The 26,495-nt window shown below is 37.8% G+C and overlaps 3 protein-coding genes across 5 annotated transcripts in view; 1 reads left to right on the top strand and 2 right to left on the bottom strand.

Moving 5' to 3' along the window:
- The window catches only part of scai (suppressor of cancer cell invasion), a 38,957-nt gene extending 31,003 nt beyond the window's left edge, over nucleotides 1–7,954 (bottom strand). For both annotated transcript variants that reach the window (XR_005709695.1, XM_040157556.1), the window contains exons 1-2: nucleotides 7,689–7,954; nucleotides 6,302–6,426 (exon numbers count right to left, since the gene is read on the bottom strand). Coding sequence is in view for 1 of the 2 variants with exons in the window: in XM_040157556.1 (XP_040013490.1) it covers nucleotides 6,302–6,408 (107 nt within the window). In the remaining variant the exon portion in view is untranslated. The remainder of the gene's footprint in view (nucleotides 1–6,301; nucleotides 6,427–7,688) is intronic.
- A 3,168-nt stretch (nucleotides 7,955–11,122) lies between these two features.
- Nucleotides 11,123–21,666, bottom strand: LOC120806408 (serine/threonine-protein phosphatase 6 catalytic subunit-like). Of its 2 annotated transcripts, none has more exons than XM_040157572.1 (7): nucleotides 21,463–21,666; nucleotides 20,654–20,749; nucleotides 19,952–20,017; nucleotides 18,758–18,899; nucleotides 18,588–18,667; nucleotides 11,825–12,034; nucleotides 11,123–11,712 (listed from the first exon to the last, which is right to left on the bottom strand). In XM_040157572.1, exons 1-7 carry the CDS (start codon nucleotides 21,535–21,537, stop codon nucleotides 11,464–11,466), a joined length of 918 nt encoding a protein of 305 aa, XP_040013506.1. In that variant the 5' UTR covers nucleotides 21,538–21,666; the 3' UTR covers nucleotides 11,123–11,463. The 2 variants fall into 2 exon arrangements, with proteins under 2 accessions (XP_040013506.1, XP_040013507.1); XM_040157573.1 differs by lacking the exon at nucleotides 21,463–21,666 and adding an exon at nucleotides 21,082–21,402.
- Nucleotides 21,667–24,035: 2,369 nt separating this feature from the next.
- Nucleotides 24,036–26,495, top strand: part of LOC120806244 (stromelysin-3-like) — a 29,080-nt gene continuing 26,620 nt past the window's right edge. The window contains exon 1 of the mRNA XM_040157182.1: nucleotides 24,036–24,248. Coding sequence (XP_040013116.1) covers nucleotides 24,135–24,248 — 114 coding nt within the window. The 5' untranslated portion in view covers nucleotides 24,036–24,134. The remainder of the gene's footprint in view (nucleotides 24,249–26,495) is intronic.

Genomic DNA, 26,495 nt, shown 5'->3' with positions numbered 1-26,495 from the left:
CTTTTTCTTTCTATCTGTCAGTTTTTGCCTGCTTGGCAGATAGCAGGTTAACAAACACAGCAGGAAAACTTCTGCTATTCCAGATGGCCAGTCTGTCTATTTGCACTTCAGTCTTTCTGAGCTTGAAAGACTGAAGTGATATTCGTGAAATTCACTGTAACAATATCACAACAAAAACATCCAGAATGCTTAATCAAGAATCAGTCTGAGGACTTGATCCTGGCCTGACTTAAAAAAATAAAATGAGCTGCTGGATTCTGGTATGAGGTAACCTTAAAAACCATGGTGCATAAGAACACAGATACAGTTTTAAGTGTGAAGCAAACGTTTTATTCATTCTACAGGCGCCAGGCGAACTAAAATAATTCCGTACTGTGCTCCAGAGAGGGGCATTTTTTAGCCGCATTCTCAAACTGTCACACTACATTTGTTTACTGTTCGGCATCAATAGTAAACCAGAGCATTTTGAGCAATATTAAAACATCATTAAACTTTAATGTTTCCTAATGAACACAGAATATACAAAAGAACACAGAGCCTGATTTAACAGACAAAAAGTGTCTCTGCTCTACTCTCTAGAGTAGTAGAGTGTAGTAAGTGTATCTATCATTTTAATATCTACAAAAGTATTTATAATAAAGCTTAAATTCAGTGCATGAATTCACTGAACACAAATTACCAGAGAAGATACAGTGGCTTCAGAAAGTCTTCAGCCCTCTTCACTTTTTTCTCACGTTATTGTGTTGTCTTATTTTAAATGGATGAAATTGACATTTTTTCACATCAATCTATACTCAGTAACCCATAATATCATAGTGAAAACATGTTTTCATAAATTTTTGCAAATTTATTAAAAATCAAAAACTGAAATCTCTCATCTACAACAGTATTCAGACCCTTTGCTGTGAACTCCAAATGGTGGTCAGGTGCATCCTGTTTGCTCTAATTATTCTTGAGATGTGTCTAGCACTTGATTGGAGTCCACCTGTGGCAAACTGAACTGACTGGACATAATTTAGAAAGGCACGCAACTGTGTATATAAGGTCCCACAATTCACACTGCATGCCAGGACAAAAACCAAGCTATGAATTCAAAGTAACTCTCTGTAGAACCTCCATGATAAAATTGTGGTTAGGCATAGATCAGAGCAAGGGTATAAAACCATTTCTAAAGCTTGGAGTGTTCCAGTAACCGGACAAGAAGGGCTTTGGTCAGGGAGGTCACCAACAACCCAAAGGTCACTCTAACGGGCCTTCAGAAGTCCTCTGCAGAGATGGGAGAACCTGACGGAAGAATGACCATCTCAGTAGCACTTCATCAATCAGGCCTTTATGTCAGAGTGGCTAGACGGAAAACACTTTGAGTAAAAGGCATATGACAGCCTGATTGGAGATTGTCAAATGGCATTTAAAGGACCCAGAGCACGAGGGGAAAAAGATTCTCTGGTATGATGAGATAAAAATTGAACCCTGTGAGCTGAACTCAAAACACTATGTCTGGTGGACACCAGGCACTACAGCGAAGCATGGGGGAAGGAGAATCATGTTGTGGGGGTGCTTCTCAGCAACAGGGACAAGGAGACTGGTAAGAACTGAGGGAAGGATAAATGCTGCCAAATACAGAGAGGTCCTCGAAGAAAACCTGCTCCAGATTGCATGCCACCTGAGACTGGAGCGACTTTTAACCTTTCAGCACAACAATAACCCGAAGCATACAGCCAAGACAACACTGGAGTGGCTTTGGGACAAGTCTCTGACTGTTCTTTGGGTGGCCTGGCAAAAGCCTAGACTTAACCCCTGTAGAACATCTGTGGAGAAACCTGAAGGTAACAGTTCACAAACGCTTCTCATCCAATCTGATGGAGCTTGAGAGGATCTGCCAGGGAGAATGGGATACACTGCCCAAATCCAGCTGTGTAAAGCTTGTAGAGACTCACCCAAGAAGACTTGAAGCTGTAATTGCTGCAAAAGGGGGCTTATACGAAGTACTCAATTAAGGGTGTGAATAGTTTCGTAAATGAGAATTTTTGATTTTTAATACATTTGCAAAAAAATCCTATTCTCCTAATCCTATTTGTCATTATTTGTAACTGCAATGGTTTGCTGATATTATCATTTATTTGGTTTGTTTCACTAAAATTTAACTTCTTCCTTCTTCTCTTCTCCTTCTGCTGAGATGGACTGATTAATAAATTCTTTTATCAGCTTCTGAAGGGGGGCATGGCAGAAAAAGTTTGAGAGCCACTGGGTTATTGAGTGTAGACAGATGGGCAATTTTATTCATTTACAATTAAATCTATAACACAGTAAAAGGCAAACAGTGAAGGGGTCTGAATACTTTCCAAATCCACTGTATGTTAGACCTTCATCAATAATAGCTTTCCATCTTTCATGACTTGCATGATGTAGGATATTAGAAAGAAGGTTCAAATTTCACTCTTCCACCTGAGCACCTCCATCATTATTCCTCTGGCACTTCTCCATGTTTACAGCTGTGTGCAGGAGAGCATTCATGTCATGGAACATGTAGAAGTTGGCACACTTGGTTAGGCAAATACATTTTTTTTTGTCTACCGATATTTTTAGTCTCTTCACTGGAACTGAAGCTTCAGTGAATGTTTAAGTCACATGCTTCATGAACATCATGGCTTATTTGCTGTCTGTTTCCACTGCACTTTGTAACATTTTACTTTTCTTCATACACTAACTTTTCCACGAGCCAAGCTTAAAAACTTTTTTGTGATATTTGACTTTTTATGGGATTTCTGGAGTTATAAATTTATAAATTTCACATTTATAAATTTCAAATGCATATATAAATATGCATATGTATACAAAGAAACACACGCATGCAAGCTTATACACACACACACATACACACACTCATATACATTCATACACACACACACACACAAATACATACATTCATACACACACACACACACACACACACACACACAAATACATACATTCATACACACACACACACACACACACACACACACACACACACACACACACACACACACACACACACACACACACACCACATCATCTGTCAAACATGGTGGAGGCAGTGTTATGGCATGGCTATGTAGGGGCCAGTGGAACTGGGGGGCTATACTATCTGCTCAGATTCAGCCAAATGCTGCAAAACCCAAGAGCTTCTCGAGTCAAAGAAATGGAATACTCTCTAATGTCAGTCAGTCCAATGTCAGTCAGTCGCCTGACCTCAACCCCACTGAGCACACTTTACTGAAGACAAAACTGAGGACAGAAAGACCAACAAACAAGCGGCAACTGAAGGCAGCTGCAGTAAAGGCCTGTCAAAGCATCTCAACAGAGCAAACTCAGTTTTGGTGATGTCCATGGGTTCCAGACTACAGGCAGTCATTGACTGCAAAGGATTTTCATCCAAATATTTAAAATAATCTGTATATTTATAATATCTATATATAATATATAAAAATCGAAAAGTTACACAATGGGAAAAATTTACTCAGAAAACGTGTCGATATAAAGAACCAAAAGATTTTAGCACTACAGAAAAACAGCACATAAAGGAAGAGATGTGCAAAACAGCAAAAATGGCAAAAAAGCGTCGTGCAAAGAAATCCGCCTGTTTTATTACTGACGGCCGGGCATGTGTCTTAGGGGCTTTACCGATCTTCTCTCTTTGTTTCAACTGGTGAAGTGAGTAATTTTCTATAGAATTTTACAATTCTTTAATCCAGAGTTTACTTGCAAAAAAAAAAAAATGTCAAAAAAAAAAAAAAAAAAAACACATCCACCTTCCAGCATTACCCATTGAATAAATCAATATATAATCCTATTTATGACAGAAAGGTACAATACAAATGTGGATTTCACATCAGTGCATTATTCAAAACTTGAGCATACTGCAAGTGGTTAATTGACTAAAGAACAAAATGGTTCCCAGCACTAATCATAAATGAATGGTGATAACACAACAGTTTTTTAATTAATAATTATAGAATATATATATAAGATAAGTAAGTAGAAGATAAACTGATCTCCAAAAGGAATAAAGTTAAAAGTGAAACATACTTTACAACATTTTAAACAAGATTAGAGTATTATTTTTATTTTGTAAAATTTTACAGTGAAAAAAGGAAAGAAGCTCCATTTAAAAGTTTGGGCGCCCCAAGAGATTTGAGCTCTTAATTAGCTTTTTAGAGCTATGGCTTGTTCACAATCATCATTGGGGAAAGGCCAAGAGGTGCAAATTTTAAAGCTTTATAAGTACTGTGTCTCCCCAAACCTTGTCCCAACAATAAGCAGCCATGGGCTCCTCTAAGCAGCTGTCTAGCACTCGGAAAATTAAAATAATTGATGCCCACAAAGCAGGAGAAGGCTATAAAAAGATAGCAAAGCTTTTTCAGGTAGCCGTTTCCTCAGTTCATAATGTAATTCAGAAATGGCAGTTAACAGGAACCAAGGAGGTTAAGTTGAGGTCTGGAAGACCAAGGAAAAATTTCACAGAGAGCTGCTCGTAGGATTGCTAGAAAGGCAAATCAAAACCCCCGTTTGACTGCAGAAGAACTTCAGGAAGATTTAGCAGACTCTAGAGTGGTGGTGCACTGTTCTACTGTGCAGCGACTCTTGCACATTTATGACCTTCATGGAAGAGTCATCACAAGAAAACCTTTCATGTGTCCTTACAACAAAATTCAGCAGCAGAAGTTTGCAAAAGAACATCTAAAAAAGCCCGATGTATTTTGGAAACAAGTCCTGTGAACTGATGAAGGTGAAAGAGAACTTTCTGGCCACAATGAGCACAGGTATATTGGGAGAAAAAAGGCCAGTGGCACAGGGAACATGCCACTGGCTGAGGGAAGAATAGAGAGGGAAGAATGGATTCAATTAAATACCAGCAAACTCTGGGAGCAAACATCGCACCGTCTGCAAAAAAGCTGAAGGTGAAAAGAGGGTGGCTTCTACTACAGGATAATGATCCCAAACACACCTCAAGATCCACAATGGACTACCTCAAGAGACGCAAGCTGAAGGTTTTGCCATGGCCCTCACAGTCCCTTGACCTAAAAATCGTCGAAAATCTGTTGATAGACCTCAAAAGAGCAGTGTATGCAAGGTGGGCCAAGAATCTCACAGAATCAGAAGCCTTTTGCAAAGAAAAACAGGTGAATGTCCCTCAAACAAGAATTGAAAGACTCTTAGATGCTACAAAAAGTGTTTACAAGCTGTGACACTTGCCAAAGGAGCTGTTACTAGGTACTGATCATGCAGGGTGCCCAAACTTTAGTATCATCTTCAACTTCATGCCTTTTGGAAATCAGGCCATCTTTTATTCACTCAACTATTCACAGTAATTTTAACCAGGGGTACCACAAACTTTGTCATGCCACTGTATATGGGAAAGCCCAGTTAAGACCAACTCAGGGTCTTGGAGAGAGTTCTTTTGGATCAATACAATATGATATTTTATAATTCCAAAATTTAAATTTATTTAAAAGGGATTCAAGAGATTGCTAAAGAAATATTAAAAATTTTTGGAACAGAAGTTGATTACTCTTTTGTCACATTATATTCCTGGGCAAAATCCTTAACAACCTCATGGCTAAGGATGAATATTTCTTTAAAATACTTTTGGCTGCAGCCAAACCCTCCAACAAACAATGACTGCACTACAACTGTCAAAGAAATAACTGTATAGAGAAACTGACCCTTACCTTGAGACTACCATGCGATCAGTATTTAAAATACTCGAAAAAAGGACTACATATATTGTTTGTGTCGATAAGATGTAATCCATTACATATTGCATATGTCATTGACAGACCCTTTCCTGTACAAGTAGAATGTCAACCCCTTCTTGATGCCTGCAAATGTCAATAAAAAAGTCCTATCGACCACTCAGTGCTTTACACTACATGCCACATTCAACCATTCGCATACACATTCATACATTGGATTCATTTGGTTGACTACTTGCCACCCAACTGAGGCAGTGGAGGCACCACAACCGAGCGGCGCAATTTCAAGTGTCCAACCTAGTCTGACTGCCTACTATGTGGCACACACAAGATATGGGTGGAAGGGTGGTTTTTTTTGTTTGTTTGTTTGTTTGTTTTTTTTTGGGGGGGGGGGTTGTCATTTCAAATATGTTCAACCTTGATTTTTGGAAAAAGTGACAGCCTTACTTCCTTACATACAATTCCTGTACACTGCATGTATTTCCCACAATTACCCCCTGGAAGTGAATGCTTGATTACGAATGAATTCCAGTAGACGGGAGACAACAGAGTAAATAAACACTGACCTTAGTCCATTGAAGAGTTGTTTGGACTTGTCCAGGAGATAGCAGAAATCCGTGACAGTCTTCCTTTCACCTAATGGAATATCATCCTCAGTCTCAGCTCCAGTCATGACACTGACTTTTCAATCCTGATTACAAACAAAAGGGGATATACTGTGTATAGACTATGGAGATGTAACAATATTTTAAAAAAACACTGGTTAGTTAACACTGGTTAGAAAAGTGAAATCACCAGACCAAAGTACCATTTGTACCAATGGGAGTTTATAATTTATTAATCTTAAACTAACAAGAAATACATTTCCAAAAGTAAAAAGAACCTACTGATTTCTAAAATGCTGTTATCCATAATGTTACTGCTAAACAGACCTAGCTGGTTGCAGTGTCTTACAGGTGCCCTACTTAAATATGAATAGAAATCAGAAACTATAGAGGAAATGTGTCACATGGTCACCTTTTTTGGGTTGACCTGGGCTGTCCCAGATTTCATTCTTATAGTGTCTGCAACCCCCACTTTGGTAACATAAATGTGCAATCAGGTCAAAGCAGCACAGAGGCAGGTCACGATGTTCCACTAGTGCCTATTTAAAATCATTTGCAGCCAAAGAAAAGTTTATTACTGACGATAGCATCATAGCTACTAGCCTTTGGAGATGGGATATCTGCGTGTGCCTATATGGATGGATGAAAGCAGTCAGTGTTGCCAGAGAGAGACGGCAGGAATACCTTAGCTGCTGTGCACCATGTGCACCATCTCTAACAAATGCATTGCTCGAAACCCTCAGCTTTCTTCTCATGTTATCGCTAGGAAAGGTCGTAAACACCTGCATGACTACAAAATATTCAGACATTTCCCGTGCAGGATTGAATATTTGTCTTTAGACATCTGACAGCTCTCGTTCAGTTGCTGAGAAAGGCTCCCTGACCTGTAAATGACAGGACGTGCACGGGCGCAATGATTGGAAATAAATACATGAAGCAAATCTGACTGAAGGATGTTTGAAGGAAAACATGTCACTACAGATATGCATAAAAACCACCAGGACTCGGTTCGGGGGAGCTGGTGATAATTGGTGTAATGTCTGAGGGAACAATACATCAATTATCAATATTAAGTCAGCTGTAATGTAACGTAATGTTAATATTACTCTACCTAACTAGCTACCAATGGGATCAAGCTCAATTGGGGCGTAACCTATAACATAGGTATTGCTCTGTATTAACGTTCTATCAGTCTTCTGTCATCCCCAACCTCGTCAAAGTGAAGTCGAGACACCATTCCTTTAACGTCAGAGCAACACCTGGATAACAAAGCTAACCAGTGACGGCGAACGTGAGTCAGGCAATGAATACCTGGCTGCATCGGCTTTTAACCCACATTTCTTCTTACCTCGCCGGCCGGCCGTCGATGAACAGGAGCGCCACAGAGTTGGTGCTCACAAATCAGTGCAAACGAGCTCTGTCGGCGAAGCGCGACTTTCTTGGCATCTCACTGTGTGTAACTGACAGTGGACCGCTGTCTAACAAGCCGTACCCCCTCCCGCGGCGTTGATGGGACGGTTGTCTGTTGGAGCCTAAACGTTAGTATGAGTGAAGGTTTGTTGTTCTGTGACAGACGGGGAGGTAGGAGAAGGCAGGGTGAGGACCGCCGCTGGCTCCGCTCCAGTACGACTGGCTAGCTACTTCCGGGTCAACATTTTCAAAATAAAGGCTTACCCACTGAAGCACTCTTTAACACACACCTCAGTCCTGTCAACAACGTGTGAACCAAGCCAGGTAGGAATTTTAATTCCAACAGTCAGGCTTTATTGGCAGAGCAATAACCAAGCATTCATATTTGCCAAACGAAATCAAAATAAAATGGGATTCCTTTACAACAGGAATTCATAAACCTTAATTTTAAATAATACATTTTAAGCAAAAAGATTCCTTCTGTTCATTAAATAAATTGGGAGATGCAGAGATAATGTAGTCCTTCAATTTGTAGTCGCTTATTCCTTATAAATTTAACTTTGTGAGCCTCTAAGTTATTTTAATCACAATAATATTGGTACTTTCTCCTTGTTCTATTGTTCAAGTGTGATATAGTATTTAGCTTGCTAAAGGTTTATATAACCCATTTAAGGCAGGCACTTTTAGGATTTTTGTCTGGATTTTCTTAGCAGGGGTTGGTTCACTGTTAATCTGATTTAACGAAAATTCTAGCCTGCAATATTAAGTGTTTCGTAGGACTATGAGCCATAACTATATTACATATACTATATTTGGGACTATTAGACTGTTGACTATTCGCTGTCATAAAAAAGTAATCGAAGGTATCAGTTTTTTCCTTTTAAGGTCTGAAAAAATAAAACATTGTCAGCCAACTGTTGCTACCTATTTTGGATTTACAGATTCCTTTTCATACCGATCATTGTGATATGCAAGAGGCTCTTAACTTGCTGTCTTCAAGAGCCAGTAGAACATTTTACTGGTTCATATTCATTCTTAAATGCATCCATTTTAATTACCCGATTTACAAGCATTTTTTACAACCATATACTGTACCTCAATTTGTCTGTGAAGATTCTCAGTCATCGAAGCCACGGTACTTCTAAATGCTACACAAAGGCAACTGAACACTGATCAGCTATGCCTCTCACATTTTTTTTTCCCAAAAAAGCTTTCTGTTTTAAGGCTGTTTTATTATTACATTATTATTATATATAACATTAACTTTTAGATTATTCAAACAAGGATTTTTTCTTAGTTGAAATCAAGTTGCTCTTCTAATGTTCCTTTAATAAGTATGATTTAATTTCATGCCAGTCATTTTTAATATTGTTCTTTAATGGTTGTCATGCTTTTTTTCTGTGTATGTTTTTGGTATGAACCACTGAATGGTTGTTAAAATGTAATGACTTGTAATGAGATGATGCATCTCCGGAGGCTTATCCTGTAAATGAGACATTTGCTCAGCTAGTCAAATATGGATATTATTACTTAAAATGTTGATATTACTTTATTTATTTAGAATTTGTTAAATCTCTTACTAGTAATAAAAGAAATGCACTTCCCCTAACTAATTACGACCACTGAGACACCCATGAGCAAGGCCCTTAACCCCCAAAAGGTCCAGTGAAGCTGCCCAGAGTCCAATAGATCAGACTGTGATTATAATGGTTGTGGTTGTGTGAAAAAAGTTTAAAAAAAAATAAATTAAATTAAAAAAGAATAAAATCCCATGATCCACTGACTGCTCACTAATTTGGCTTCAGAACCATGAAAGATGTAAAATGAAAAAGCTTAAAAATTAAGGGTCAATTGAAATCAGCAATACACACTAAAATTCACCAACTGTTATCATGTTGTGAGAATATTTACTCCAAAGATAAGGGCACAGGCCAGTCTGAATCATGGTCCTGACTCTTAATTTTTTGATGTGTATATTCAATTATGGTTTTCGTGATTCGAGTTAAGAGAACTGACACTGAAAGGAGCAAAAAGCTCGATTTAAAAGGCTGCGTAAATGCAATGTTAGAGATAGCCTCTAATGAGTCTAGATTAAATATAGATTGGAAGATGGTATCTCTTAATGGCATCTTTTTCTGACTTGAATAAAAATCTGAAAATCAAAGGTGCCTGTTAAGATTTCAGAAATCTCCTGTGCACTGTATGGGGTTGTTTTCCCTTTCATCTGCTTTCATTGTTAAATCTCCACTTTTGTATATATATTTTACCCTATTTATTTATTTTCTACACCATGCATTTTAGTAATGTGTACTGCTCCTGTGAAACTGCTATAATGTATTGATCTACTTGATGCTATGTTTCAAGCCTTTTCTTTAAAATATTGATAAAAGAAAGATATATGCAGAAAAATAGTTACGAAGGTATGTAATAGGACCTAAAATGCTCTGCAGACATGCTATGTAAAGATGTATCTTTGGAACCATGCAACTAGGACATAGAGTATAGAAGAAGTACTCAGATCTTTTTCATGAGTATTAGTACAATAATGTAAAAATACTCCACCATAAATAAAAGTACTTCCTTCATATTCCTAAAAGTACATAAGTATTATAAGCAACATGTACTTTAGGTATGAAAAGTAAAAGTCTTTGTTATCCAGAAACATGTCCCCTGTGACACATTATCATCTTTGACGTAATTGCTGTAGCTGTGTGAGATGGACCTGGTTTTGACTACAGTGAGGTTAGTTAGTTCGGTGGTTCCAAACCTAAGTTTTTGGCCACCTCCAAAGACTCATTATTCATTGATGCCGGGTCAGAATGACCCTGTTGTTTTTGCTCACATTTTACAATGATTAGCACTGCATTATATTAACCCATTCATGATTCAAGGGGCTACTATTCAGAAGATTTAATGAATGATGTTTTATTCAAATTACAAAAATGGGGAACCTCAAATAGAACAGCTCTCTGCTACAAATGCAACTACTGAGCTAAGCTCTTCAAGGAAATGCACTTGCACTGTAAACTTTATTTTCAAATTTAAATGGGATCTTTATAAAAGCCACTGTTGCAACAATTCATCATACTATAGACAGAGACGAGAAAATGCTAAATAAAATGCCACGTTAAGACAGACACTTGAGGATGTACATACATGGTATCTGCAATAACACAGGATACTTTTAAAACAATAAATTAAAGTCTGAAAGATTACATTTAAAACTGAAACCATCATTTGAGACAGAATGCTGTAGGATGGGCACAGCAGCTGTTTATACAGTGTGTCTGAGGTGTCTGAAATTATCATGCTAAGAGGAGAAAACTAGTGTTTCCAAAAAAAAAAAAAATAATAATTAAATCAAACTGCTAATCATATTTTAAGAAATATTTATCACTTTATTTGAACACGTATTATTGGCACAACTTCGTTTAAATGATTTATATGCTTCAGTGGGATACATCACATCTAAATTAAACAATTTAACATTTTTTAAAAATCTAAAATATCAAAAAAGTGTGATTTTCTCATTGCAGGTATAAGAGGATTTTTTTCCTTTGTGACAGAACCAAGTGAGCCTTGGAAGAAATCCTTTGAAATTCAAGATGCTGTAGACATGAAGGGGACATTACTTTCTTCAAATATGTTGCATATAAATAAGTTTGAGAGTTGAGATCTTTAAGGTGGAGAGGAGAGAGAACTGAGAGAACTGATTACAGGAAGTAGGGTGTGGTTGTCCGAGGAGGTATGACACGTTCTGAGTCAGGGACAGCGCGGAACAGCTTGGGTTCTCGTCTGTTCACGTCCTTGAAGACCATGATGGATGCAATATTTCCACAGCGGTAGCAGTAGTTGGGCGCGGACCACACGGTTACCAGCTTCTCGTCAAACATAAACTTGTAGCCTTCATGAACCAGCTGATGTGCACGGCAGATAAGCTTCAGGTTGTTGATGTGAACAAACTTAAATGTAAGAGATATGAGCATTACTTTCAAAGATGCAAGTGTGAAGGGTCAAAATAATTTATTTTTCGCTTTCCATTGATAAGTTTCAAATGTTGACAACACAGCTTACCTCATTAGTAACCTTAGAGCCAAACAGCCAGCCGGCACCTCGTGGACTGATAGCCCAGGTGTCCACATCCTCCGGGTCTGACCACACAAGATCACAGAAGGCCCCCTTGTGGGGAATCTCCTGGTTGCGTTCGATGGTGCGGATCTGGTCCAGAGTCTTGATGTCAGGTGAAAGACCACCATGGACACACAGGACCTGCTCATCTATCAACTGAAATTAGAGATTAAAATATGTTTTTTAAAAATCAAGCAATTGTAAAAATATCACAGTAAATATGATCCAAGTTGTTGTATGTTATTTCTGTAAAATCAGAGTCAATAAATAAAGAAGGCTGCATCAGTGATATTCCAAAGTGGTGTTTTTTTTTGGCGTTAGGTGTTGGAAAGGCGGAATATAGTTGCAGCCAATCAGTGAACTGGACTGAGCCTGTTGAAGATTTACAAAATGGACAAAAATGAAAGCTGGAACACGCACTTTTATACTTTAGTTTAAGTGTAATTCTGTTGCTGAAGTGTGTTCACAAGATTTGGTATTTTAAATTTGTGGCCAGTCTGCTGCTTATGTGTGGGCATCTGTGTATGTGTATATATAAAGTTAGGTCTATAAATATTTGGACAGCGACACAATTATTGTAATTTGCCTCTGTACACATCCAGAATGGATTTGAAACGAACGAATCAAGATGTGATTGAAGTGTAGACTTTCAGCTTTAATTGAAGAGGTTTAACAAAAAGAGTTTAGGAATTGCAGTCATTTTTATAAATACTCTCATTTTCAGAGGCTCAAACGTAATTGGACAAGCCACCATAATTATAAGTAGAAGGATTATTTTTAATACTTGGATGAAAATCCTTTGCAGCCAATGGCTGCCTAAAGTCTGGAACCCATGGACATCAGCAAATGTTGAGTTTCCTCCCTTGAGATGCTCTGCCAGGCCTTTTCTGTCTGTCTTTTTGTCTTCGGTAAGTGAACATCAGGCTCAATTGGGTTGAGGTCAGGTGACTGATTTGACCATTGAAGAATATTCCATTTCTTTGCCTTGAGAAGCTCTTGCGTTGCTTTCACAGTATATTCTGGGTCATTATCCATCTGTACTCTAAAGCACCATCCTATCAGTTTTGCATCATTTGGCTGAATCTGAGCAATTAGTACAGAACTTTACACTTCAGAATTCATCCTGCTGCTTCTATTAGCAGTCACATGATAAATACACCAGTGACCCAGTTCCATTGGCAGCCATACATAGCCATGCCATAATACTGCCTCCACCATGACTGACAGGTGATGTGGTGGCTTTGGATCATGAGCTGTTCCTTTCTTTCTCCATACTCTTATCATTCTGGCACAAATTCATCTTGGTTTCACCTGTCCAAAGAATCTTGTTCCAGAACTGTGCAGGCTTTTTTTCTAAAAATGTTTTCTGGCAAAGTTTAATCTTGCCTCTCTGTTCTCGAGTGTTACCAGTGGTTTGCACCTTGTGGTAAAGCCTCTATATTTACATTCATGAAGGTGTCTCTTGATTGTAGACTCTGACGATGATAAGCCTACCTCATACAGAGTATTCTTGACCTGGCTAGATGTTGTGAAGGGGTTTTTTTTTTCCCCACCAAGAAAAGAATTCTGCCATCATCCACTTTAGTTGTCTTCTGTGGTCTTCCATGCCTTTTAGTCTAGCCGAGCTCCCCAGTGCATTCCTTCTTTTTAAGAATGAACCAAATTGTTGATTTGGCCACTCCTAAAGTTTCTGCTCTCTCTCTGATAGGTTTGTTTTGTTTTTTTAGCCTAATGATGGCCTCCTTCATTTGCATGGAAATATCTTTGGACTGCATATTGAGAATTCCCATGACCAGCTATCAAATGCAAATTCAACACTTGGATTCAACTCAAGACATTTCATCTGCTTAATATGTCAAGAAATAAGAGGGAACAGGCCACACCTGACCATGAAACTGATCACTTGTCAATTGTCCAATTCCTTTTGAGCCCCTGAAAAATGAAGAACTATGTATAAAAATGGCTGTAATTCCTAAACGGTTGATGTGATATTTTTGTTAAACCCCTTGAATTAAAGCTGAAAGTCTACACTTCAATCACATCTTGATGGCTTTTGTTTCAGATCCATTGTGGTGGTATACAGAGGCAAAATTACAAAAATTGTGTCATTGTCCAAATACTTATGCACCTAACTTTATATACGCAAACCTCCACTTTCAGTTCAAAGAATATACACTCAGTTGTCAGTTTATTAGAACTATTGCTATTACTATAACTATTAAAACTAAAATAATGCGATCTAATACTAGGTTATAAGGTCTAATATATGGTTATAATGTTCGTTTTTTTTTTTGTTTTGACTCAACTTTATGATTATTTTGGAGGCTGCAGTTTGTGGTGCTGTTGAATTGCAATGTATTATACTGACAGTATGAGCCAATAATACAAACAATATTATTTTATTCACCCCATTAAAGTGGCTGTAATCCCTAAACAGTCAATGTGATATTTTTGTTAAACACCTTAAAGCTGGAAGTTTACATGTCAATCACATCTTAATGGCTTCATTTCAAATCCATTGTGATTTGCAGAGGCAAAACTGCGAAAACTGTGTCACTGTCCAAATACTGAAGTACCTAGCCGTATATTGATGGGTAGGCTAAACAAAATAAGCTCCTCTCTGTATGATGTAATCAACATCGTACAGAGACATCAACAGCACTACAAACTGCAGCCTCCAAAATTATCCCACAGTTGAAAACCTCTCTAAAACAGTTTCAATGAAAGCTGAACATTAGAACCCTGTCTGGCAAAGTCAAATAAAGCATTACAATAACTGTTTGTCTGCCATTTGGTGCTGGAAAGGTAGAGTGGTGCTTGACAGGTAGTGTGTAGCTGCAAAAATCATTGTGTCATAGTGGAAGGTAACCTGTACAGCATCTGGGACACCTCCCAACGTCCTAACAAACACATGTCAGAATTTCTTTGCCTTCTCTCACCTAGTTTGACAACTTCTACTTGTTCCATGACATGAAATCTCTCCTGCACATGACTGTAAACATAGAGAAGCGCAAGAAGAATGTTGTTGTTGGTGTTCGGGTGAAAGTAAAATTGGAACCTCCTTTCCAATAACCTAAATCATGCAAATAATGAAAGATGGAAAGCTATGATTCATTAGGGTGTAACATACGATGGCTTAAGAAAGTATTCAGACCCCTTCACATTTGGCACTTTATTATAATGTAGATTTACTTGTAAATGAATAAAATTGCCATTTGTGGCAGTCAATCTACACTCAGTCCTAGTTGTTCCAAATGTCTTCTGTTTCACAATTATTGAGGCCAGTGTGCTCCTAGGAAAAGGCAAAGCTTTAGAAATGGTTTTATACACTCGCCCTGATCTATGCCTCGCCACATTTTCATCACAGATGTCTAAATCGAGTTCCTTGGATTTCATGGCTGTGTTTTTATCTTGAGATGCACTTGTGAATTGTAGGACCCAATTATACAGCGGTGTGTGCCTCTCTAAACTTTGTCCAATCAATTCAATTTCAGTCCATTCAAAAATGGAATGAAATTTTAACCATATAAATTATCGGTCCCCCGTGGCCAGTCTTTTAAACCCCTACAGATCATGCTACGAATACTTTACACCCAGAAATAGTCAAACTCCATACCTCTACTGTATGTGGAGTTAGTCTGTTGGTTCGCTATTGTGTAAACAGAGAAATGTTTTTACCCATGTTAGTTCAGATCACGTTGCATGTAGCCTTCAGTATAAAGTCAGCCCATCCTAGTCTGGAGTCACGGTTATCTGGCTATGCCCATGGATTCTAGCAGACACCAATCTGTCGCGTCTAGGGAGGCGAAAGCAGCCATCTCTTTTGACCTTGGTTACCAAAGCAACGCTGATTCACTTTTATCAGAATGGCTCTGCTTTCCCCGAATAACATCAGACAGCTGCCCAACATTTCAAGGAGAGAGGACAGTGTGCCTTTCAGAAAGATTTACTGCTGTTTCACCTGAGACCTCAAGTCCCACGCTTGACCTGCGTACCCCAACAGAAAATTCCCTAACACACACGGAGTAGTGTCCAACAACTTTTCATCGTTAAGTGTTCAACAGCCACGCTGAGAGTGTTGAGAGATATCCAAATATGGACAAAAGCACATGCTTGTGGAAAATCTCCCCTGGAAGGCATGGTGTTGCACTACTTTCTCACCTCCACACACACGGCCAATCACTGTGTGAACCGCGTGTGACTGTTGGACTCTGTTTCAGATGCTGTTTGATGATCTGACAAGTACCAAAGCTGAGGTATACTGCATCCTTATATTTGTGTTATTCCCATTTATTACACTTATTATCTAGCAGCCTATTTTTAGTTGTTCCCAGAAATTATGTAAGTAGTTTAACAACTATGACAATGCCTCAGGTAATAAAAAGTTGAGAAACAAAATCCTTCTGTTCCGATATCAATTCAAGGGAAGGTGTATACTGTATTACTGCATACTGTACATTATTTATGGAGATCAGTGACTGCGGCATAGTAGAGACTCCCCTTGTAAATAACTGGTCAAATTACCTACCACTGAATGATTATGGGAATACAGCCATGTTATTAGCTGGCTTACTATCAGGCATGGTTTAAATCACTTAAATCCAAAGCAAATTCCTACCTGTACAAATTCTGCTAGGATGATAAACTGTGTTGTGTCGATTAGGCTCTTTCAGTGTTTATGTGCCTGAAGTATGGAACATCCTGCTGAATTGTGGTTTGCACCAACACTATCTTATTTTAAAAATAAGCTTACAACATTACTATTTAATTGAGCTTTTAGTTTTAAATGAACTTTTATCCAGTTTTGTGCATGTGTGAATATGGGGTTTGTGAGTGTAGGTGTTCATGTATGCATGTTGTCTGTCTTTATGCTGTACCCCTTTTGTCTACTATTCCGTCATTCTGTAAAGCACTTTGAATTGATTTTGTATGATATTGTGCTATACAAATAAACTTGAACTGTTTGAAGACAATTACAAACAGATACCAGATGTATGATTGGAAACTATTCTCTATCAAATGCACATAATACTGAAAATGTCTAAAGTTAAATAACTAGATACAACTAAAAGTTAGTAGGAAAATGTTTGTTTTTGTTAAGTCACCCTTTAAACTAAACTACACATCACACGGCCAGAAACTAAATCGGTGCCAATCCTCACCTAATGCTCTTATTACATTGAACAAAAGACTGATTTAATCCACCCCCCCCAAAACACACATACTGTCTTACATTAGTTGTGAAGACACTCTTTGACATAATGTATTCCCTAACCCCTTACCATCACTAAAAAAAGTGCCTAACCCCAACCGTTATCCTTACCCTAAAACCAAGTCTTAACATGCAAACAGTCCTGTAAGATGTGAGGACTGGCCAAAATTTCTCAACAACAATGGTTTCAAACCAACATTTCTCACACACAAACACACACACATAAACACACACACACATTAACAGATTAATTCCATTAAATGGGAGTTTAAGGACCAAGCCAATGCTTTTGCATTTTGCAATAACCACGATCTGAATACACCGTCTTGTTAGTGTAAGTCATTCCCCAACGGATGCAGCAATATTTTACATGTGGGAATATTTTGCAGAAATGCACATTTAGAAGTCATGGTAATTGTGATTTTGGTCACAGAACAATCTTTTTTACTAACTTTCAATTGGAGATATATATTGCTTTTGTGTAGTTCTGTGTTGGAGTGTATTGGACAGAAGTGCCGCCTACAAGTAGTTCTGATTGGACAAAGGCTGCTGCTCTGGTTGATCCGGTGATATAGCAGCAGTGTCGTGTCTCCTTGCCCTCTCCCTGTCTCGCTCTGCCTGCCTCCTCTGTATACTCTGGCTCAAAGTGACACTTTACAAGAGTCATTCAGTGGAAAGCATAATCATCTTGTCTACTCTCCTCAGCATTATATTCACTATCTTGACATTTTCTTGTGAAAGCATCACTACTGTGCAGTTATTTCTTATCCAACTACTTTTTGTTTACTAACTAGTATGCAGGTTTTCCAGCCTTGATCATCCAACGATAGCACACATCTGAATTCCACATAAAGGAATGCTGCGTTTACATACTGTCATGTAGCTAAAACAGTCTTCCACTCTTATAAACAAAATAATTTTTGTAGACCATTCAATAACTGTCAAATTACGTTTTTATGATATTCATGTCTAATAATTATTTGTGTTCCCTGTTAAATTTACAAACATAGTATTTTAGTATAATGCTATATGGCAACTGAATGAAGAAACTGTCGTCAGACCTTCAAATTAGCACCTGAATGCACCACCAAGTACAATTCACAAATCACTCCATGGTTTACAAACTATTAAAACTCTATTAAAATTAAGCAAGTTTAATGAAAACCAGTTTGCACATGTTTCATTATGATGCATTATCCGTGCTGAGTTAAGTGTCTGTGAGTTGATTTTGATAGCTTATTAAAATGAACTGAAACAAATAGGTCCTTGGGAACTAGGAAAAGCACATTTAAAAATTGCAGCGCCACTTGCATGAACTGGGAAACTGTTGTCAATAATCTAAGTTGTATGCACAGAAGATTTAATAGGATGATATTCTCGGGTATAATTCTTTAAGATCTCTAAATCATTGCTTTGGGAGTGAACTAATCCACTGCATCCAATACACATCCTACAGTATGTATGTAAACAATGTGAAAGAACCATGAATTAACTTACAGCTGCCACAGTCAGCATGTCAAACACTTTTGTGCAATACCGCCAGGCATTTGCATTTCCATATTTAGTTTGGCACTCATCTAAAAATAAGCAGAACATACATGGTAATGTGGTTTGATGAGCTTGTGAAACATAAAACATTTGCATACATAAAAAGTGACGTTACCCACCATAGAAGCCGTACACTTGAGTTATTTGTCTGCTTTCGTGATTTCCACGTAGAAGTGTGATACGATCCGGCCACTTTGCTTTTAAAGCCAGCAGGTGTGTAAATGTCTCCAAGCTATAATATCCTCGATCTACAAAATCTCCCTAAAGGGATGATAAGAAGACACCATCAGAGACCCCAAAACATTAAAGAGCCTTCCCATAACCATTAAAAACATAATACACTGGCTTCCGCATACAGTGCATCTTAATATATATAACAATCTGGGCACAGAATAATTGCAGTTACTTTCAACCTGTTTTCTACTTGCCAATAAGCTTATACTGGTTAAAGTAACACGTTACATACTAAAAACTTTTAAGCCTTTGTGTGTCATGTGCTTGATTAATCAGCCGGGGATATGGGGCATTAGAAATCTTGTGAAATGTGTGAAATTATGAAAAAACAGTGCTTATTAGATATTTGTGTGTTTGCAAAAGTATGGACCAAAGTTGGCAATGATGGGAGATATGGCATGGAAAGCGTGTGGGTCGCTGGCGTATTTATGTAGCTCAGTTATGGAATCGACTTGCTAGAAGGATATTTATATATTTATTTCGGTGTGTGTCTTGTACAGTATATATGTTGCCAGAAGATGTCTTGATATTTTTGATATTTAGTATATCCATGTCTAGTAATACCATGTGGAAAGGGCCAAATGTTTAGGGGTACATGGAAATTAAAACTAACTAAAGAACTGAACTATAACACTATAATATAAACAGATTCAATGGAGTGTCACTGTGCTGAAAGACAATGTTTTCATGATGTTATAACCTTTTTCAAATTCTAAAATATGCAATATATAATATTTACTACTTGTGTGTATGTATATGTATATATGTACACACACACACACACACACACACACACACACACACACACACACACACACACACACAATAAATAAATAAAAATTAAATTAAATTAAAAAGACAGATATTCCAAGATAACCATCTTTGACAATATTTGGGTAAGGCAAGACATGATTCATTACTTTTTTCCCCTCACCGCATTATGAAGACCATTCAATCCTAAAATGAACATGGAGATTGACTGACTGATTGAAAAATACGCCATGATTAACAGCTTCTGCATTATTCGGGTATATTTAATTCTGTTGTTGTTTGTTCTGTAACAAAGAAAACTTACTCACCATGAAAATGTAATTTGTGTCTGGAACTTGACCACCAGTTCTGAAGAGCTCGCAAAGATCATAAAACTAGACAGGAACAGTAAAGAGAACTCAATTAGTCATGATTTCTTTCTTTCTTTTTTTTTTTTTTTTTAAAAACAGACAATCATGATCATTCAAAAGTGCCACAGTATTAGCAATTTAATAAAAATTAAACAAAGTCACTTTGCATTTCATATCGGACTGTTACCTATGTGGAAACATGTTTCATAGCATAACAAATTATTAAGTATTGAGGCCGTCTGCTAGTAAGATATTTGTTTAGCCTAAGACTAAAGGCTAAAAGTAGGAGTGGGACAATTTATTAATTTTTCAATAATTATGTTATGAAATTCACAGGTACAGTAATTAATCTTTTTTTTGACTACATTCATACTGTGTGTGTAATTTATAAATGCAAACACATACACGGTTTAAAAACTAATTTAAATTTAAAATGTATACAGCTTTCAATATGAGCAACAGTAAAAGAAAATCGGTATTTATCAGTAATTCTCAGTCTCTGGGATGGATTATCAGTCAATTTTAATGACATACTAAGATTTGATAAAATGCAAGGTTAATTTATCATCCTAGGATTGGTTTGAACAACAACAACAACAACAACAACAACAACAACAACAACAACAACAACAACAACAACAAAAAATCAGTTAGGCGTACCTGACCATGAATATCTCCACAAACAGTAACTGGAGTAGATACTGGCTGAACATTTGATTCTTCCAGCAGCAAATCACAAACATAATCACATAATCTCTGGAAAAGTATAGTATGACAATGGTTAATCAATCATCCTGTTACAATGCAGCATCTTAACTGCACAATGTAGCAAGCTTATTGGTCACCTACTTTACTCCGTGACAATATAGGAGTGGAGAAAAACAAATCAAATCAAAGACTAGCACTAACACAGCTCTAATTGACCCACACGGTAGATTAGAGGCTAATTAGGGTAAAGCTAGGGCAAACCCGTTTACACTGACCCACTGCTTTAGGGTCCCTACAAAGAACATTGCAGAAACAGGGAGTTATCAAACAGTACTGCATTATCATTGTTTCCCCGAACAAGTGTTTTAGTTCACTTTTACCTCACATTTGAGCGCCAAACATTTGAAGTTAACAACGCCCCAAGTAGCTTGAGTGCTGATGATATGCTTCTGTTCGGTCTGCCGTGGTTCCCATTACACCATTACACACTGTTAGCTTGTAGTACTAGGTTAAGCATTACAGCTTTCTCTTTGACTTCCCTGCCCACTCTGGAATTTTCATCCGAGCCAGCCAATGGTCGCCATTGTCGGTGACGCTGGCAAAATGTACAAAAATAACGGTAATCCTTGCTTCTTCCGAGTAATAACGCGCGGATAAGTTACTAGCCACGCTTGTCGAACAAACTTCGTATAGTCACACTGTTAGCTTGTACTGATATTAACAAATAATGGCCTACGCTGAATTCAGCAAATTAAACTCACCTTTAGATCATTTTCCGGTAGGTATTTGCAGTGTCTTGCTATTTCAACGTACCTATCAAGGTCTAAAGGCGCCATTATCTTAACGCTTAAAGCAGAAGATGGATAAAGTCGTTAGCCAGCTAGCAAGTTTCCTTTCTTCTTCCCCCTCACCGCTCCTTCATTTTCAACTTTAATCGCTGTTGTCAAGTTGTTAAAAAAGTTAACCACATCCTGCACGGACCTTCAAAATAAAAATATTTCTCGACGAATCAGTCTTCTAGTGACAAAGAACACCAAAAAGAAATCAAGTAAGCTATATAAAACCAAATATAATGTATATACCCATGACTGCTCATTCTGGAAAACGTTCTGAAAATGCTATTAACTGTTTGTACACCTTTATTTCGAAGGTAACATTAAAGTGGCATTGTTTACAACAAACTTGACGTTCTCTTCAATGCCGTTTGGTGTGCAGAGTACACGCGACAGCAACTCCTGCTGATATAATGGCAACTGTCTCTAAAACAATATCCACTTTTAATCGTTAATATGTCTCTAGACCTGTAAGTGTATTTGTCTGTCACCTCCGCCAAGGAGGCTATGTTCTCGCCATTGTCTGTTCATTTGTCAGCAGGATTACACAGAAATTACCGAACCGATTTGCACCAAACTTGGTAGAGGGATGGAGCATCGGCTATGGAAGAACCCATTAAATTTTTTTCTTTGAAGTCCGGTGTATTTTGTTAGACATTGGCCTTGCGGACGTACGCACTCTCCTGAATTGTATCTGTTTTCCAACATGAATCTGCATCTAGCCTCTCCTGTCAATCTGAAGCTGTCTCAAATAAAGAACCTGCACAGTGTTGCCTTTCATACGGTGCAGCAGCGGCTCTGATTTTACAACGCCTGCAAACATAAAGCCAGTCACAGAGGCATGTAGACATGATGCAGACAGATGAGCAACTTGTTTTACATATCACACTTTTTACATGTAACCTGGACGGGAGAGAGGGAATCGATTGTCCCTCACGCAAGCTGTAATTAACCTGTGCAATACAGTCACAGAGCTGATGTTTGTTGCAGGAAGACTTCAGTTATCTGAAGTGGCTCTCTGGTTGAGGAACAAACTTGGTTCGACTAAAGTAACGTGGAAAAGTTGAGCTGGAGAAAGCTGAGGCTTCCACCCGTTTGCAAATCATCCATAAAAACAGCTTGATGTGGTTGAATGAAATAAAACTAAATCACATCCTCCTTATTAACTGTAATCCTGCTTCGATATGTATCATCTTTATAGTAAAACTAAAGTAATGTTCAATCATTTTTCAAGCCAACTACATTTTTACGTAATCACAGGAAAATTAACAAATTACATTTTTTTTTTCAGTTTTCCAAAACACCTTCTGCACTTAAGCTTATGTGACTTTGAAGTTACCATTATGCATTTTTCACACTCACTTTCACTTTGATTCTATTGAGAATATACGATAAACCCAAATTCTAACCATAGGCTTTTATGCAGTCAGTGTCTCATAGGTCAAAAATGTAAATGTTATTATGATGACTTATTCATTTGTAAATGTCACTATAATGCCTGGATAAAATAAAAATGACAAACAAATTAGGGATGGGAGTCCTAGTAAGACAGATGTAAGTCATTATTTTGGAGAGGGATTGATTGATTGATCAGATTGATTGACTGATTGATTTTTGACACTTTATTTCTGATTTTTATTTTAGAATAGACAATTGGACCCAAAGGATGACATTTAGCAGTCCCATAACATCAAATGATACAGTGTCAGTGAATATCGCAACAACAGTAACAACAACAAACCCTACCACCCAGCACCCTCACACCTACCTGCATAACTTGTTGGGAAAGACAGGAGTCATTACGCACACTTACTGTGTGGTTAATTCACTGCACACCCAAGTAAAGCCACTGTATCCTTCAAATATTCCTTAATGCAACTATTTAGACTGCAAAGGAAAGCCCACATTTGAATGAAATTTGGCCAGTACCGTTATGGAAGAAATGATCACTGTCAACATTATGGCAAATGGCAGCTTTTAAGATATCCCAGCGTAACGGATAGTATGTTAATGCATAATGTCAGTGACAAGTTAATAAGTTGTCCATAAGTTTAAATGATGGATAACATTATACTTAATTAGTTAGAAACTCATTTTACCATTATTGGATCCTGGCAATTGAGACATAGACCCTAATGACTCATGCCAGCTTGCATTTGTTTTCAAACAGAGCCAGTATACAAAATAACAGGAACACCTTACAATTACAGAAATCATATACTTGCTGCTGCTTCACGTAGGAAAAAAAACATCTGCCAACAACATGAGGTAATTAAACATCTAAAAAGTATCTGAACAGTTCCTCTGTTTTATGCCATTCAGTTTATCACCTCAGGCTATTCTGTGTAATTGCCTCTGGAAGAGGGGTTCGGAAACTTTTAATTTCTGTTGGTTGCTGTGCCTTTGGAGTGAAAGGGGTTAAGTCACGTGTGGAGTGTAGCTGAGCTGGGAGCTCCTAAAAGTGTAGTTTCAACAGAGCAGACAGAGGACGAGCTGCCGCTGAGAAGGACGCTGTGTAGTGAAATGTATGACGGTAGGGGGATCCTATAACCATTGTCCTCTTACACTGTTACTGAATCAGCCCGTGTCTGTGGGAGAAGATGATGCGGACTGTCGTGTTTTGCGGCAGCATCTTGCCTCTGCACCTTTTCCTCTGTGTCCATTCCCTGCCGGTACATGACCGGAGGACTGCCAGCAGGTCCAAGCAGCCACAGGTGAGTCCAACACAGACTTAAAAGCATAGGTATCAAGGAAACTTTATGCACAGGGAAAAAGGGGGGATTATGCCCGGGATGACACAGTGTTGAGCAGTTAGGGACAATACAGGATGCAGTGTGTGTTTGACAGAAACACACAACATTTGATACAGTGGAATTCCATGTGAATGATTTAATTCAAAGTAGATTCCAGTCAATAAAGCCAATAACTAGAATCAGCGGAACCGTTTATGCCTTTTCTCATAAAACCTATACTGTAAAACCATATGTAGTTAAAATGGTGAAATTGTGCACCACTTTTTATCGTATTTAAAGGCAAAATCACAAACTCCTTTGTCAGTTTCATACAAGACTTCAACCAATTTGTTGTTCAAAAAAAGGTCTGTCACTGTCAGTGCTTCTGTTCTTCAACATTCGCTTTAGTTATCTGGCTGATATGTTATTAAAGATAATTTTGCCCACTGAAAGCTTGTGATGGTCAATTAATCAACAGGTCAGATTTGCTAAATATCTGATAGCTGAAATCATTATTAAACCAGGGGAAACTCAGTGGTCCTGTAGTTGCAATATATTTTCAATTCATTTGCAGATGAGTATGCTTGTACTGTGCTTTTTTATTTGGAAAGGAATTTTTTTTTTTTTTTTTTTAGAGATTTAATAGAATCAAACGTTCTGTTAATTACAGGGGAAAAAAAAAAACAGTAAAGCTTTATCCATGTTACGTCATTGTACTCTATGCCCAAACAGGACGATGTTTGTTTCAAACTTTCTGCACCTTGATGGATGGCAGGCCTACTTTCCGGTATAGCTGTCAACAGCATGACTGAGACTCAGATTATGCAGGCAGAGGCAAGTCATTTGGCAAGTGTTGGAGGTTTAAAAAAAAATCAGGCTTGTTTGCTGACTCAGGGAAAAGGGAGAAAACAGTAGATAGCTACTTAGAGAGAGAGATAGAGAGAGAGAGAGAGACATCTGGCCAACAGACACTGAGTGACTGAAACAACCCTATGGAGGCGTTTGTTTGTACATCATTCTGAGTGCCTCCGGAAAACAACCAGCCCTGCCAAACATGGCAATACTGCAACAGTATCAAGCATAGCTATTCATTTTATGATCTTTGATGTTTAAGTGCTTAATTGTTAATAGCTAAATCAGACTTATCGTTGAAAGATTAATCTTCCTAACATGCAGTCAAACCCTCTCAGCATGTTGTTTGAAAAAACAAGCCACCCTGTAAGACACTAGATGGCTGACAGTGAATGATTTATGATTATATTGGTAGTCTGATGTACATGAATTTGTTAATCAGCATATTCTGTTAGTGGTGGAAGGTAACTAAGTACATTTACTCAAGTACTGTACTTACTGTATATACAGCTTTGATGTTTAGATTAGTAGCTACTTTTCACTGTAAGATTTTACATAAAACCCATACACTGTTCATTTGGACAAGCAGACTTCACTTGAAATATTTAAGGCAACTGCCTTTAAAAATGTAAGAAACCGATAATGTAGATACTAATTTGTATGAGTGAAACTGACTTGAATGCTAATAGAGTCGAAGTAACAATTAAGGTTCAAGACACTAAAGCCTGATCATTTGCACTTAAAGTCTGCAGTAAAATTCAGCTATTTGCCCAGCTATTCAACTCAGCATTTGAAGTTACAATGACTGGATTTTCTATTTTTATTCATTGTTCTTTATCCTTCATTTAAGCTGAATATTTAAGTTGAGAAAATGCAAAATGTGTTGTTGTTTATTAATAAACCCACAATGCAATACATCTATTAGAAAATTATTTAATATTGTTTGGTATTGACATATACATACAAAAAATGTGACGTGACCTACCATTTCAATCTTAAAAAATATTTGTGTACATTTTGTCAGGGCATGACAGTCCTACACTTGGAAACTAAATTTTTAGATTTTGAATTATGGGTGCCAGCTCTACCCAGGTTCAGCAATACAGTGAATGTTGAATAAAGCTGAAATGTTTTTGATGCACTTTGGGTACTCCAGGTGCAATTCATAAATTAGACCAGACAGGAGGCACATTGCCTGAGGTGGGTTCTTCAATTCATCTTTGACAACACTGCCTTCCAAGAAGTTTCCTGCTTGGGTTCAGGGGGTTCGTGTAAGGAGAGGCCATTTTTTTATGTTTTGATCCTTTTGAAGGAACTCACTCCTAGGTTGGGAACCACTGAATTAATTACCCAACTGTAGAAACAAATCTGGGTTGT

Source organism: Xiphias gladius, chromosome 20, assembly GCF_016859285.1.
Source record: "Xiphias gladius isolate SHS-SW01 ecotype Sanya breed wild chromosome 20, ASM1685928v1, whole genome shotgun sequence".
Lineage (NCBI taxonomy): Eukaryota > Metazoa > Chordata > Actinopteri > Istiophoriformes > Xiphiidae > Xiphias > Xiphias gladius.
Note: the sequence above shows the minus strand (reverse complement) of the source record. Positions and strands in the feature narration are given on the sequence as shown.